At 35.4% G+C, this 14,694-nt stretch overlaps 1 protein-coding gene across 1 annotated transcript; it reads left to right on the top strand.

Annotated features, from left to right (window-relative positions):
• The first annotated feature begins 332 nt into the window (after positions 1-332).
• Positions 333-2,041, top strand: LOC137243108 (uncharacterized). Its single transcript, XM_067770347.1, has 2 exons — positions 333-463; positions 534-2,041. Exons 1-2 carry the CDS (start codon positions 440-442, stop codon positions 1,542-1,544), a joined length of 1,035 nt encoding a protein of 344 aa, XP_067626448.1. The 5' UTR covers positions 333-439; the 3' UTR covers positions 1,545-2,041.
• Positions 2,042-14,694: the final 12,653 nt, after the last annotated feature.

The following is a 14,694-nucleotide window of genomic DNA, read 5'->3' as shown; positions in this document are numbered from 1 at the left end:
TTACTTGTTTCTTTTTGTATTGTTACATTTATTAATTCCATTGCCAGACAACTTTATTTAGTTAGTTTAGTCAACGCATTCGAGTGCTTATATGGTTAGATAATCGACTACAAACTAAAACAAGCCAACTAAATAAAAATTAACAGGATGCATTGGAATATGACCTTAATGACACAGTTACGCGATTTACTTTTCACTGTTATGTGATATTAATGTTTTGGTTGTTATTCGGGCGTTAACTGTTTTTTTTTGAACTTATGCGCTAATAACGGTTTTGATGTAACAAAGTTACGATCTTTTCTTAATGCGAATGCAAATCAATTTGTCTATAAAAGCTTTAAAGAGTTCATGGTTAGATGTCAGTTAAACATTGGCGCCAGTCAAAGAAAGTGAAGACGGTTACAGCAAAGTGAATCTTTTTAAAATAGAAAAAAAAAACATGAAATCTCTTAGCAAAGCATTGGTGTGTAGTTAAAAATTTGTTTACAGGATCAGCAATAAAATATTTACTTATACTAATTTCTCTACTACAGCTCTTCACTTCCTTGCTGGTCGTAGCTAGCGCTCAAAGTGGCTACAGATATCAGCAACCACAATCAGGGCCCGCTTTACCACCCGCCAATCATTTGCATCAACATCATCATCACCATCAATTAGGTTCACCGCAAGCTGCTGTACCACAACCGAATTTACCTCTCTTCTCGCCTGTGCAATCGCCGCCATTGCCATCGTTCAATCCACCACAAGGGCATGCAGCTCCGCCATCATTGCCACCCATACAAGAGTTGCCATTGGCACCACCACCAGTGCCACAAGATAATTATTTAGCGCCACCTCCACCACAACAACAGCAACAACAATTTGGGCAACAGCAATCAAATTTCGGTAGCGCACCACAAAATTTCCATTCGCAAGCTCAATTTGGCGGTGCCAATTTGGGCTTACCATCCGGTAGTGGTGGTTTCCAACAAAATGTACAATCTTTCCAATCACGTCCACAAACTGCTATTATAACCAAAGATATATACATTCATTCTGCTCCTGAAGATCAAGAGGAAACTTTATTGGGCAATCAATTGGAGAGTGGTCCCATACGCAAAAATTATCGTATTGTTTTTATTAAAGCACCTTCGCATAATATAAAATTAGCTCCTTCTGCTTTGAGATCTGCTCAAAATTCGAATGAAGATAAGACTGTGATCTATGTGTTATCGAAGAAACCCGATTTGACTGAGGTTCAACAGCAGTTGCAACAAGCTCAAAGTCAACAGAAATCACACAAACCCGAGGTGTATTTCATTAAATACAAGACACAAGAAGAAGCTCAACGTGCTCAGCAGGAAATTCAAGCTCAATATGATGCGTTGGGTGGCTCTACGCATATTTCGGATGAGGGTGTTGCCCCTATTACTTCAGTTTCAAGTGGCGGTGCTTTTAATTTGAGTGGCAGTATTGGCCAGCAGCATTCTCAGCAGAGCTTTCAATCCTTGGGTGGTAGTCACAAAGCGCCTTCTAATCAATACTTGCCTATTAAGAAGAAATAGATAAGTTTGTTTTGAGCTTTAATTAATTTAAATTTTTAGGTAGTGCTTAATACGTTTACATATTCTTTGATTCATTCAGCCAATAACTTTCGAAGCTATTTATGATATTTATGTACAAATTTCTTTCTTTTCTGAATCATCCTAAAGCCATAATCAATACCAGATACATTCATGCATCAATGTTAATTATATAGTTTATATTAATTTATTAAATATAATAAGAAAATATAATACGATAACAAAGCTGAAAAAAAATTTCTTAAAGTATAAGATATATCTTTTCCTGGGACTTAAACCCAGGACCTTCAGTGTGGTGGGTGAGCATGCTGTCACCACATCCTGGCGGATGCCCGTAGTCTGCTGGAGTTTAAATAAGAAATTAGTTTAGGGGACTTTAATCCACATCTCGTAAGTTGCCAATGATGGGATGAGATATTTTATTTTATTAAACAACAAGTAAAGGTGTCTAAGTTCGGGTGTAACCGAACATTACATACTCAGCGTGAGCATCAATTGTACATTTCATTTCAGATATATCACTTTTCTACATAACACGTGGCACCGCCCGTTTAAAAAAAATGTTTCCCCATTTCCTCTTACAATAAAACTTGATAAGTGAAATATCATTGATTCAAAACTGTTATTTTTTAAGTTATAGCTTATTATTCTAATCTACGACCCTTTTGAACTTGTTTTATATCTAAGTTACCGTGGTCTTTAACCGATGCCGTTCATTTTTACTAGAAATATTTTCTGCTATAAGGAAAATATGTGTATCAAATTTTATTACGATCCGTTAATTATTCTTCGAGTAATGGCTCCCGAAACATAGAAATTGCTTAGTCATAAAAGGGGCGGCGTCACGCCCATTTTTTTAAATTTAAAGTTTTTCCTATTTATTGTTATAAATACACTTGAGAAATGAAATACCATTGATATAAAGCTCTTTTTTGCAAAGATGTAGCTTATTTTATTCTTCCACGAACCTTTTAAAAATCTTTTATATAAACCGATCCGTTAATTTTTCTTCAGAGAATTCCTTATAGTAAAGGCAACCGCTCTGCCGTATTTTGTTACGATAGGTTTAACGATTTTTGATTTATGATTAATAATATTTGTAAAATTGATTTTATCACAAGTGGGCGGTGCCACGCCCATTTTAAAAAAAATTTCCAAATTTGTGTCAAGAGTCTCAATATCAGTCTAGATGTCAAATTTCAACATTCTATAGGTATTATTTACTAAATACTCAGGTTTTTTGTGTTTTCCCAAATGTTATACACATAAAAAGTGGGCGTGGTTATCATCCGATTTCGCTCATTTTCAATACCAATCAATTCTGGGTCCAGATAAGCTCGTGTACAAAATTTGGTGAAGATATCTCAATATTTACTCAAGTTATCGTGTTAACTACTCAGCTGAGAGCTATGAAGACAAAATAAGGGAAATCACCATATAGGAAAATGAATCTAGGGTAAAACTGGAATGTGTTTGTATGACATGTATATCAAGTGGAAGGTATTAAAGAGTATTTTAAGAGGGAGTGGGCCATAGTTCTATAGGGGGACGCCTTTTCGAGATATCGCCATAAAGGTGGACCAGGGGAGACTCTATAATGTGTTTGTACGATATGAGTATCAAATTAAAGGTATTAATGGGGGTTTTAAAAGGGAGTGGTGGTAGTTGTATATATGGTGGCGTTTTCGAGATATCGACCAAAATGTAGACCATGGAGACCCAGAACATCATCTGTCGGGTACCGCTAATTTAGTTATGTATGTAATACCACGAACAGTATTCCGGCAAAGATTTTGATTTCGCCCTGCAGAACTTTTTCATTTTCTTCTACTTAATATGGTAGGTGTCACACCCATTTTACAAAGTTTTTTTCTATAGTTATATTTTGTGTCAATAAACCAATCCACTTACCATGTTTCATCCCTTTTTTCGTATTTGGTATAGAATTATGGCATTTTTTTTTCATTTTTCGTATTTTCGATATAGTAGAAGTCGGCGTGGTCATAGTCAGATTTCGGCCAATTTTTATACCAATACAAAGTGAGTTCAGATAAGTACGTGAACTCAGTTTAGTAAAGTTATATCTATTTTTGCTCAATTTATCGTGTTAACGGCCGAGCAGAAGGACAGACGGTCGACTGTGTATAAAAACTGGGCGTGGCTTCAGCCGATTTCGCCTTTTTCACAGAAAAGAGTTATCGTCCTAGAGTCTAAGCCCATACCAAATTTCACAAGCTTTGGTAAATTTTTGTTCGGCTTATGGTATTAAAAGTATCCTAGACAAATTAAATGAAAAAGGGCGGAGCCACGCCCATTTTGAAATTTTCTTTTATTTTTGTATTTTGCTGCACCATATCATTACTGGAGTTGAATGTTGACATAATTTACTTGTATACTGTAAAGATATTAAGTTTTTTGTTAAAATTTACTTTAAATAATTTTTTTTAAGTAGGCGTGGTCGTTCTCCGATTTTGCTAATTTTTATTAAGCATACATATAGTAATAGGAGTAACGTTCCTGCCGAATTTCATCATGATATCTTCAACAACTGCCAAATTACAGCTTGCAGAACTTTTAAATTACTTTCTTTTAAAAGTGGGCGGTGCCACGTCCATTGTTCAAAATTTTACTAATTTTCTATTCTGCGTCATAAGTTCAACTCACCTACCAAGTTTCATCGCTTTATCCGTCTTTGATAAAGAATTATCGCACTTTTTCGTTTTTTCGAAATTTTCGATATCGAAAAAGTGAGCGTGGTTATAGTCCGATATCGTTGATTTTAAATAGCGATCTGAAATGAGTGCCCAGGGACCCACATACCAAATTTCATCAAGATACCTCAAAATTTACTCAAGTTATCGTATTAAAGGACGGACGGACGGACGGACATGGCTCAATGAAATATTTTTTCGATACTGATGATTTTGATATATGGAAGTCTATATCTATCTCGATTCCTTTATACCTGTACATCCAACCGTTATCCAATCAAAGTTAATATACTCTGTGAGCTCTGCTCAACTGAGTATAAAAAACTACTACATATGAAGTAGTGGTCCTATTAAAAGTTATGAGGAATTTACAAAATACTAGAGTACCCGACAGTGTTTGATCTGTGCGAAATTTGGTTTCCTGCATTTTAAAAGCGAGCCTTGACTTCCCTCTTCACTCTCTATCCCATTCACTTATACTTTGTAGTCAATTTTTTTCTTCATATTCTTGTCTATCCCTTATTCAATTTACTTTCCCCCCAGTCCCGAGCTCACTTCCACTCTCACGCTCCCTCCCACTACCACTCCTACGCGCTCCTTCTTCCACAGCCACTCCTAATTTCATTTCCGTTTAATTCCTACTTCCGCTTACAGTCCCACTTTCACTCTAAGTCCCATTCCCACTCTTTCTTCCACTCCATATATCTCTCTGACTACAATTTCCTTATATATGGAATCTGTATACCGAATATGGAAAACTGCATTACCTGACAGCCCCTTTCAATATATTAATTTCTGTAAGATACTCCGAAACTATAGAACATTAACACAGGCACAATATTTCAAATCTCATTCGTCTTTGAGACAAGATATACATAAATAATTAGTAATCCCCAGCCCGTTAGTATTCCTCTTCGTAGTGTTGCTACTTTCTCAGTAAACAGAGGAATTTGTCATACTTTCGATTCCTATTTTTTTAATTCCTGCCTTTTTCTTCCTCCTCTCTCTCTTTAATCCTTCTTTAATCTTCCCTTTTCGCTTTCTCGATTTATCTTTCTTTAACCCATTAACGCCCAATTTTTGTTTTGCCCTTTTATCATCTTTTTCTGTTAGTATGATCAAAAATATAGAGACTAATGCACAAAAAAACATTTTAATACTTCATATATATATTTTATTGCATCTGAAATATTTGTTCCCAAATGGGAACATTGGGTACATAAGACTTAAATCATGTTGTGATAGTCTTCAAAACAATGAACATGTATACCTCGGTCGCATTCAGTACATATTTTACGTGAATTTTTTTTACACAGCCCACATCGTTGTTGTTTTCCATTTGGGATAGCGGCTAAAACATGTTTTGTTATGTCTCGGTTCTGCTTGAGTGTACGAACTGGGCGACCAAGCGTTTTCGGATCTGAGAGGCTAGAATTTATGTGCAAATAGCTTGGCGCTACCATGCGAAAGAAGTCAAGATATGGAATTTTGTCATGACTTAAATTATATATAACGAATGCATTATACATACAAATATCCAGACAGTTTGTGAAAAGCCTAAAGTACCATTTTTTTCCTTTAATTTTTATGGGATAATTGTTGATATGCCAGTCTAACTTATCCACACCTCCCATGTATTTGTTATATTGTGATATTACATGAGGCTGAAGAACTTCAACATATTTTCTATCCTTTTTACTGTGCACAGGCTGCATGGGATTTACACTTTGATGGTTGGTAATAATTTTTACACATCTGTTATCATTCCACGAAACAACTAATATTTCGTTATTTTTATGAAATTTAAAATCAGTAGCGCCGCGAGGCTCTTTTTTCATGGCTTCATCTGTTTTTATCGGACACTTATTTAGACGGTTGAATCTAGCTGTACCAGTAGCACGCAAATTTTTTTATTAAGAATTGAAATTAGGCTGAAGCTTAAAAAAAAATTGTCAAAATAAAGCTCGTGGTCTTCAGGATACTCCAGAAGTTGAACCATTGAAGTAATAACCTTTTCGCCAACACCAGTCAAATCTTTCTCAACCGGGTCCCTTTTCGCCTGATAAAGCTCAATATTGTAACAAAATCCAGTTTCTCCAAGGCCATGATCCACTGCTTAAAGCCAAACCCTATTGGCTTTCCTCTGATAAATTGCTTTAGGAAGTGACCTCAGTAATATCTTACCATCTGTTCATCTATAGACAATTGTTTTGAAAAAACATTAAGCTTTAAAAAAATTTCGTTCAGCTTTTCAATAAGTGGCTTTATTTTGAAGTCCTTTTCAGGAATACCACTTCGAATGTTTTCGTTGTTATTGAAGAGCAAAAATCGTTTGATTTCAAGGTATCTGTTCCTTGGCATGCAGTTTCTTACAATTTCAATGTCAACGTCGTCGTCTGTGCACCAGTACATCCTTTCACTGGGTAAACTGTGGTATGATGTAAAAATCAATATGCCAAGAAACTTACGAAAACATTCTGAAGAAAGCCAGAAGTTATGGAAATTACATTGGTGTACATAGCGCACACTTTCGTCAATTATGTGTTGAACTACCGAATTGTCAAAAAAGAATACAAAAATTTCGAATGCCTCTCTTTGCTGAAAATTCTCTCGAATTTTAATTATATTATCCTGGAAGAGTTCAGGCGATGGACAATTATTACTATAACTTGCATCAGTATTGAAGCCATTGCGATGTGCAGGCTGGATTTTCTTCTTCCAGCTTTTGTCTTTTCGAAGTGGTACTTGGCGTGAAGTCGACATCTTTTTCATTTTCAGGAACATCCTTCAGTTCTGTAACTTCATCAAGATTATCTTCAACAATATCTTCACGATCAGTAAGGGTATCAGCATCTGGAGGCAGTTGCACTGTATCAATAGCACTTTCGTCATCCAGCTCTGCATCCTCGAGGAGTTCTTCTAAAATTCCTTCAATTTCATGAAGTTTAAGATCTCTTTGGCTAAACATGCTTTAGATATAAAAATATCAGCCTAAAACGATAGCGAAAAATATTTACAAAATTGGGAACATTGGAAAAACGTTGAAATTGTGAAATGTAAGCAATTTTCTTGCGACAAAACTAGTTATTTTATTTATTTACGTCACATTCTAGCACTGTAAGAAAATACCACGTAAATTTTTAGGTTAAATCAATAAAAATTTGCAAATCCTTAAATGAGAAAAATATGCCATGTGTCCGAGAATATTTGCTTGCTACTGACCACGTGATCGTGAGAGAGCATCAAGAACAGCTGATTATATGCATAGATATGTGGGAATGTGAATTCCTTATCGATTTTTTTATCAATGGTTCTTATTCGATAATATTTACTGATTTGTGCAAGTTCCAAAATGGGAACATTGGGCGCTAATGGGTTAACCCCACTCAATTACTCGCCTCAATCACCCTTTATTTTTCTACATCTCCTTCCCTTATCTATAGGCCTCTCCTTCCTATCTTCCAATCGCACTTTCTCCAATTTTATCTCTCATTCCTATCCCAACTTTCTTTCCTCTTCCTCATCCTATATCTATTTTTCTTCCTCTCTTCTCTTTCAAACATATCGCACTATCCTGGTCCACTTTCCTGAAGAAAGATCACGAATTAATCGAAGAAGAGCCCCATTATCAAATTTCAAGCAAATATCACCATAAAGAGAATTTTTCACTGATTCGCCTCCAGGAAGTATTAATCGTTTACATAATCTCAAGCCAATTGCATTATAAAGTATATTTTTTGGAAAAGGTCAGTCCCACGTCTCCTTCAGTGACAGAAAATTGGCAAATGTTAGCTTGGCCAAAGAGCTGCTCCTGTACCGAATTTTAAGCTAGCTTCACCATAAATTTGTTTTTTTTGGAATAGATCAGTCCTTGGTTCACTTTCCGGGAAGAAAGTTTCTCAAATAATAAGCTAGTCAAAGAAGTACCCCTGTACTGAGTTTCATAGTTCGGTCACAGGTCTTCTTCCCTGACAAAAACCTCTGCCAAATGTTAACTTGGTCAAAGAGGTGCTCCTGTACCGAATTTTAAGCAAATCGCATCATAAATTATATTTTTTGAAATAGATCGCTCCTTGGTTCATTTTCCGGGAAGTAAAGTTTCTCTAATAATAAACTCGTTAAGTTTCAAAGAAATCGAATCGTAAATTATTTTTTTTTTAGAACAGGTCTGCCCTTGGTTCACTTTCCTGTAAAATAAGGAATTAATCCCACCCAATTTTGAATCTGAAGCATAATGAAATCCCTATGATAGTCTAAATCATCCTCAAATCCCCACACACAAAAATACTCCATTACTCATCGATAAATCTGGAGTTATCTGTTTGCTATATTTAGATTTTTTTCTGACGGCCGCCGTGGTGTGATGATAGCGTGCTCCGCCATTCACACCGAAGATCCTGGGTTCACGCCCCGGGAAAAGCAACATTAAAATTTTAGAAACAAGTTTTTTCAATTAGAAGAAATTTTTTCTATGCGGGGTCGCCCCTCGGAAGTTTTTGGCAAGCACACTCGGAGTGTATTTCTGCCTTGCAGATGCCGTTCGGAGTCGGCATAAAACAAGTAGATCCTATCCCGCCCATTTGTAGGAAAAATTAAAAAGGAACCCGACGCAAATTGGAAGGGAAGCTCGGCCTTAAATATCTACGGAGGTTGTGGCGCCTTACATTTATTTTATTTTTAAACGATATTATTTAGCTTGACTTGACAGGCCGGCCAGCTGGCACGAATTTTGCAATTAAAGTTTAAGTAACTTCCCGATATGCCACAAGCTGAAAACTTGGAATATAGTTCAGAACCTGATGACAATGCAATAATAAGAAAAAAACTCCTATAGGTGGCACATGGATCGAAATATTTCAAAAAACCGTATTTGTGGTCCGATTTGGCTCATATTTTAAACACATAATACATACAAGAACAGAAAGTGACCGAAAAAATTGCCGATTAGGCTCATATTTGGAACAAATAATACATACAGTCCGGTAGAAGTGACATCAAAATACTTTGGAGTTCGAGGACTTAGATTGCACCAAATTGTCAGGAAAGATTTCTTGTAATAATAAGATACTTACTTACTTAATTGGCGCTTAACCGTCTAAAAGTTTATGGCCGTCCAACAAGGCGCGCCAGTCGCTCCTTCGATTCGCCAACCGGCGCCAATTGGTCACACCAAGGGAGTTTAAATCATTTTCCACCTGGTCCTTCCAACGGAGTGGGGGCCGCCCTCTACCTCTGCTTCCATAGGCGGGTTCCGATAGAAACACTTTCTTGGCCGGAGCATCATCTTTCATTCGCATAACATAGCCTAGCCAGCGCAGGCGCTGCGTTTTACTTCGCCGCTGCGTTTAAGTCACTAATTAAACTAAATAGGATGAAAAATAATAAGCAATTAAGACTAAAAACTTGAAAATAAAAAAATTAAAAAAAATGTTCAAGTTAAACGGTTTTGTTGAAAACAATACTTACATTAAGTAATAATAATGATAAAAGCTAGAAAATAATTAGGTAGATCCTAGGTACCAGTCATCAATCTAGAGCGTGGATTAGACAATTAAATAAAAGCGTTCGGCGCGTGGAATTTCTAAAAATGTGAGGCATAGCATAACCTGATTAAGGTTAAGTTGATCATATATATGATTGTCAATAGGAATTTGACGCGTCGAAAGTTTTTTATAATTGTCTGATCAACGCCCTAGATTGATGAGGAGTGTGATGTCTAGTACCTAGGACCTACCTAATTATTTTCTATCTTTTAGTATTATTACTACTTAATGTAAGTATTGTTTTCAATAAAACCATTTAACTTAAAAATTTTGCTTAAATAATTTTTATATATTGACTTTTGAAGGAGAAGAGTCCCACACCCCTTAGTACAATAGAATAGCTGATGCAATTTGGAATCCGAAGAATAGTATGCAAGGAGCGGGTGGCTATATTTTTTAGGGGCTGAAGGCTCTTTCCACCGTGCATTTAGTTAAGGTTTTGATTATTTCTAATGGTAAAAAATTTAAGTATATCGAACTCCCTTATATATAGTCTAACAACTCTGGAAAAGTTGCGGAACTATTTTCTGGGCTATTGCGACGACTTTTCGTGATCAAATTGAAACTACTTCTGCAAAATATCCGATCTATTTCAGGATGTATTTGTGACTATTTCGGGATGCCGGGTGGCTGTTTCGTTTTTTCTCATTTGTTTAGCAAACATTAATAGATAGTTCGGGTATGTTTTCATAATTATTTTCGATTAATTTTAAAATAACATATGAAGTACATCGGGATAATTTAGTGATTGTTTCCGGCTTATTTTGTGTACATTTCTGGATTAGTTTCTCGTAATTTCGGCACTATTTGGGGATTATTTGAGGACTGTTTGGGAGCCCGTCAAAGGAATGTGCTCGGGATTTTTCAAATCTGTTCAGAAATGATTTCGGAATCATTTGCGGAATATTTAGTGCCCAATTGTTATTACGTTATAACGTTTTGCATCAACTTTACTACATTAAGGGCAAATTATGTATAACGCAACCATCCAATCATTTGTTCTAGTGTGACACAAAATCCTATTATATAAGAATGTTCATTCTTTTTAGTTAGTTATAGTTAATCTGAATCGCACTAGTCTTCTTATTATGTCCAACTGAAGTCGTTTCACCTGACAGTTTCATTATTAAGATGTCCTAATACACGACACAATTTACCCTTTCGCAGCCCTTCACAACGCGTTCTTAACTACAAGTTGGTATCGAATTTAAACACATATGGCTCAGTTGGTGCAGGTGTGGTTACCAAATATCCCCTTGTGCAAAAGATTAGCACCAGTTCGGAAGTAATTATTGAACCTATAGTGCCTAACTTTTATTTCGAGTGATTGTCTATCATTATACCAGCTGTACTTTTACACGGGGTATTATAACTCTGATTGGATAACGGTGGGTTGTACAGGTATAAAGGAATCGAGATAGATATAGACTTCCATATATCAAAATCATCAGTATCGAAAAAAAAATTTCATTGAGCCATGTCTGTCCGTCCGTCCGTCTGTCCGTTAACACGATAACTTGAGTAAATATTGAGATATCTTCACCAAGTACGCGAGCTTATCTGGACCCAGAACAGATTGCTATTGGAAATGAGCGAAATCGGATGATAATCACGCTCACTTTTTATATATATAACATTTTGGAAAACAAAAAAAAACCTGATTATTTAGTAAAGAAAGTTAAAATTTGACGTGTGAGCTGATATTGAGGCTCTTAATGAAAATTTAAAAAAAATTTTTAAAATGGGAGTGGTACCGCCCACTTGTAATAAAATCAATTTTACAAATATTATTAATCATAAATCAAGAATCGTTAATCCTATCGTAACAAAATTCGGCAAAGAGGTTGCCTTTACTATAAGGAATGATTTGAAGAAAAATTAACGAAATCGGTTAAGGACCAGGCCCGCTTTTATATAAAAGATTATTAAAAGGGTCGTGGACGAATAAAAGAAACTATATCTATGCAAAAAAGAGCTTTATATCAATGGTATTTCATTTCCCAAGTGGATTTATAACAGTAAATAGGAAAAACTTCAAATTTTAAAAAATGGGCGTGGCACCGCCCCTTTTATGACTAAGCAATTTTCTATGTTTTGGGAGCCATAACTCGAAGGCAAATTAGTTCAGAATAGAACCATATGTATATGTATTATTGCGCAGCCTTGTAACACTATTAAGCACATAAAACAAACAACAACAGCATTTCAAGTATACAGCTGGGTATGTCATGTTCGGTATCACCCGAACTTAGACTTCCTTACTTGGCTTTTCTGTAGGGTGTGTACTGAAGTATTAGTTGCATTCTTTTCTCATATCGACCATGAAGTGGTGGAAGAAACAAAAGCTTTTCAAGTGATATACCCAACATGCCCGATTATTTTATTATCGGCTTATTATCGATGGAATGTTGCCGAGTTCTCGGCTTGTTATAAGCTTGTTATATTCGAGTCATCGGCTTTTGTCGATTTCTTAACGGGTTGTTATCGACGGGCAACGGATATGTCATAGATTTTATATTACAGTTAGTGATTCGTTGCTAGCAAATCGGTAGAATGCCGATAACAAATTGGTAACTCTCCGAAAAGAAAACGATAACTTTTCGATAAGAAATCGATTACTCAATTACGCATATAGTTACATTCTATATTCTCCAATATAGCATACCACCAACGATTACAACTACGCTTACACTTACCTTGCGCTTAAATATTTTAAGCAGAAAATAAATTTTAATTCTATTAGGCAATCCACTATGGACACATTCAGTTTATGTGAGATCTTTATTTACCTGCAAGCTCAACCTAACACAAGCAATCCACAAAGTCTCTTATTCGTCGTAAGTGCTATATTTGAATTTTATATCGGAGATCACGGAAACTACTTAAACCTTCAGACTTTGTAAGGAATTGGCTATTTATTTTATTCCACTGCCGTAAAAAGTCTATTTCTTATTTGAACTGGAATCAACAGTTTTCAAAGACTCGATCATAAAAAAAAAAAGATTAAACAGGAAAACGTATTTGATTTCCTAATGCTTATTTTCGATAGGCTAAGTGAAGTTAAAATTTTTGATTGGATAATCATCCAAGTAAACTGAATTTATTATAAAATCTCCAAGGGTCTTCTGCTTGTAATACAATTATTTTTTAAAAAAGGTCATCCCTAATGCTGTTAAACAAGGCGCTACCTTTCTTCGTATTTCTTACAACACCTCATATGATTTTTTATTGGGAATGTTAAGACATCTTGTATTTTATTATACTTGCTAGTTACAACAAGTTGGTGTTACTTATTGGCAGCTACTCATTCATTTCGTTAACGCTTGTATCGCCTTCTAAATGTTAACTATTCTGATTAGCTACGCTCATAAATTTTTATGAGATCAAGTATTTTTGACTTGCCCTCTGTGCAGAAGCTTTGATATTATCTCATTATAGGTTTTTGGGATAACAATTAAATGGTATAGCAAGGACGGTAAAACTCTTAAGACGTTTTCTTTTCTAAAAATAATGTCGCCCTGTTGGTGTTACTCAGCTCTCTTGTGAGTTCGTGCCTTCCTTTCACAAACTTTTTCCCAGTAAATAAGAAAAGGGGTATCATCACCTACATATATAGTCATTTTGTATGGCTACAGGGGACCCGGTTCATAAGTTAGAATTTAAGAGCGTAACATATTATCCAGAAAATAAAACTCAATTAATTAAACTCTCTATAGCTCATTTGAATTTTTAGTAATGGAGCGTTAATCATTCGTTATAAATAATTCAAAACTGGCCTTAAAAAACATTTTATTGGTCTCGTGCAAGTTTTACTATGTGGTAGTTCTTACGCTGTTTGAAGTTATACTTCACTAGCGGCCCGGTACGTGCTTCGCTACGTATAAATTGAAATATTAAATCAAACTCATTTATTACAAAAAAAAAAAGATATTTTATTATTTGCTAGCTATTTTAAAACTTAATCCAAAACATTTGGATAAACATTGTTTTTTTTTTTTCATTTTGAGCTTAAATAAACAAACGGCTGGGGGTACCGACTCTGGAACAGGCAACATAAATTTGGCCATGTGAAAAGCATGATTCCTCCAAATTCACACCACAAACGATAGCTTTGTTGATGGATATTGTAATCGTTTGAATTCGAATGGCATATCAGTTGGAATCATAGCGATACGCGGTATTAAACAAATTTCTCCTTTTGATTTGCCAGGTAAGATCGCAGTTTCAATCAATTTTGGCAATACGTTTTTCACTGCCAATCTCGTACCATTACACAGTTTTGGTGGATTAATATTTCGCAATAATATAATCAAAGAACCAACTTTCAGATTCAAACAATGCGGTGGTATATCAGCCGGTTCTAATGAATTTAAAAATTCAATTGGATAATTCATTGCCTCATCTTGATTCATAGCACTGTCAATTGATTTATATGTCGTGACTATACCTGGGAGTTTTGCTTGAATTTGAAAATTAATGGCATTGACATGAATGTTCTTCGGTGCTAAACTTGCGCGTTCTCTCAACCAATCATGATTTCTGTAATTCTGAATAATATTTGGAAAAACACATTCAATCAATTCATCTATCGATTTCGTAATTGTACAAAAATTGTTCGGTACAGTGATCAATCCGTTGGTTCTGTCGATTTGTATTTTGCCATCACCAATTTCTAACAATTGTTTTGAAAACTCATGGGCAGCTGGATTATTTTGTAGGTGAATACGCATACTAATGTTCAGTGTCAATTTTTGTACATATTTCCAAAGAACTGATGACTTCAAACAGGCATTTATTTCATCAGAAGGAGTTAATCGAGGAACGACAGGCAATGTTTGTCGAAAATCTCCTGACAGTAATATCAAAGCACCACCAAAA

Source organism: Eurosta solidaginis, chromosome 1 (assembly GCF_040869045.1).
Source record: "Eurosta solidaginis isolate ZX-2024a chromosome 1, ASM4086904v1, whole genome shotgun sequence".
In the NCBI taxonomy this organism is placed as follows: domain Eukaryota; kingdom Metazoa; phylum Arthropoda; class Insecta; order Diptera; family Tephritidae; genus Eurosta; species Eurosta solidaginis.
Note: the sequence above shows the minus strand (reverse complement) of the source record. Positions and strands in the feature narration are given on the sequence as shown.

Excerpts from the sequence above, each read along its gene's own strand:
- LOC137243108 (XM_067770347.1), top strand. The coding sequence starts at position 440 with ATGAAATCTCTTAGCAAAGCATTG. Across the intron at positions 464-533 it reads AATCTCTTAGCAAAGCATTG|CTCTTCACTTCCTTGCTGGT; the intron begins GTGTGTAGTTAA and ends TCTCTACTACAG.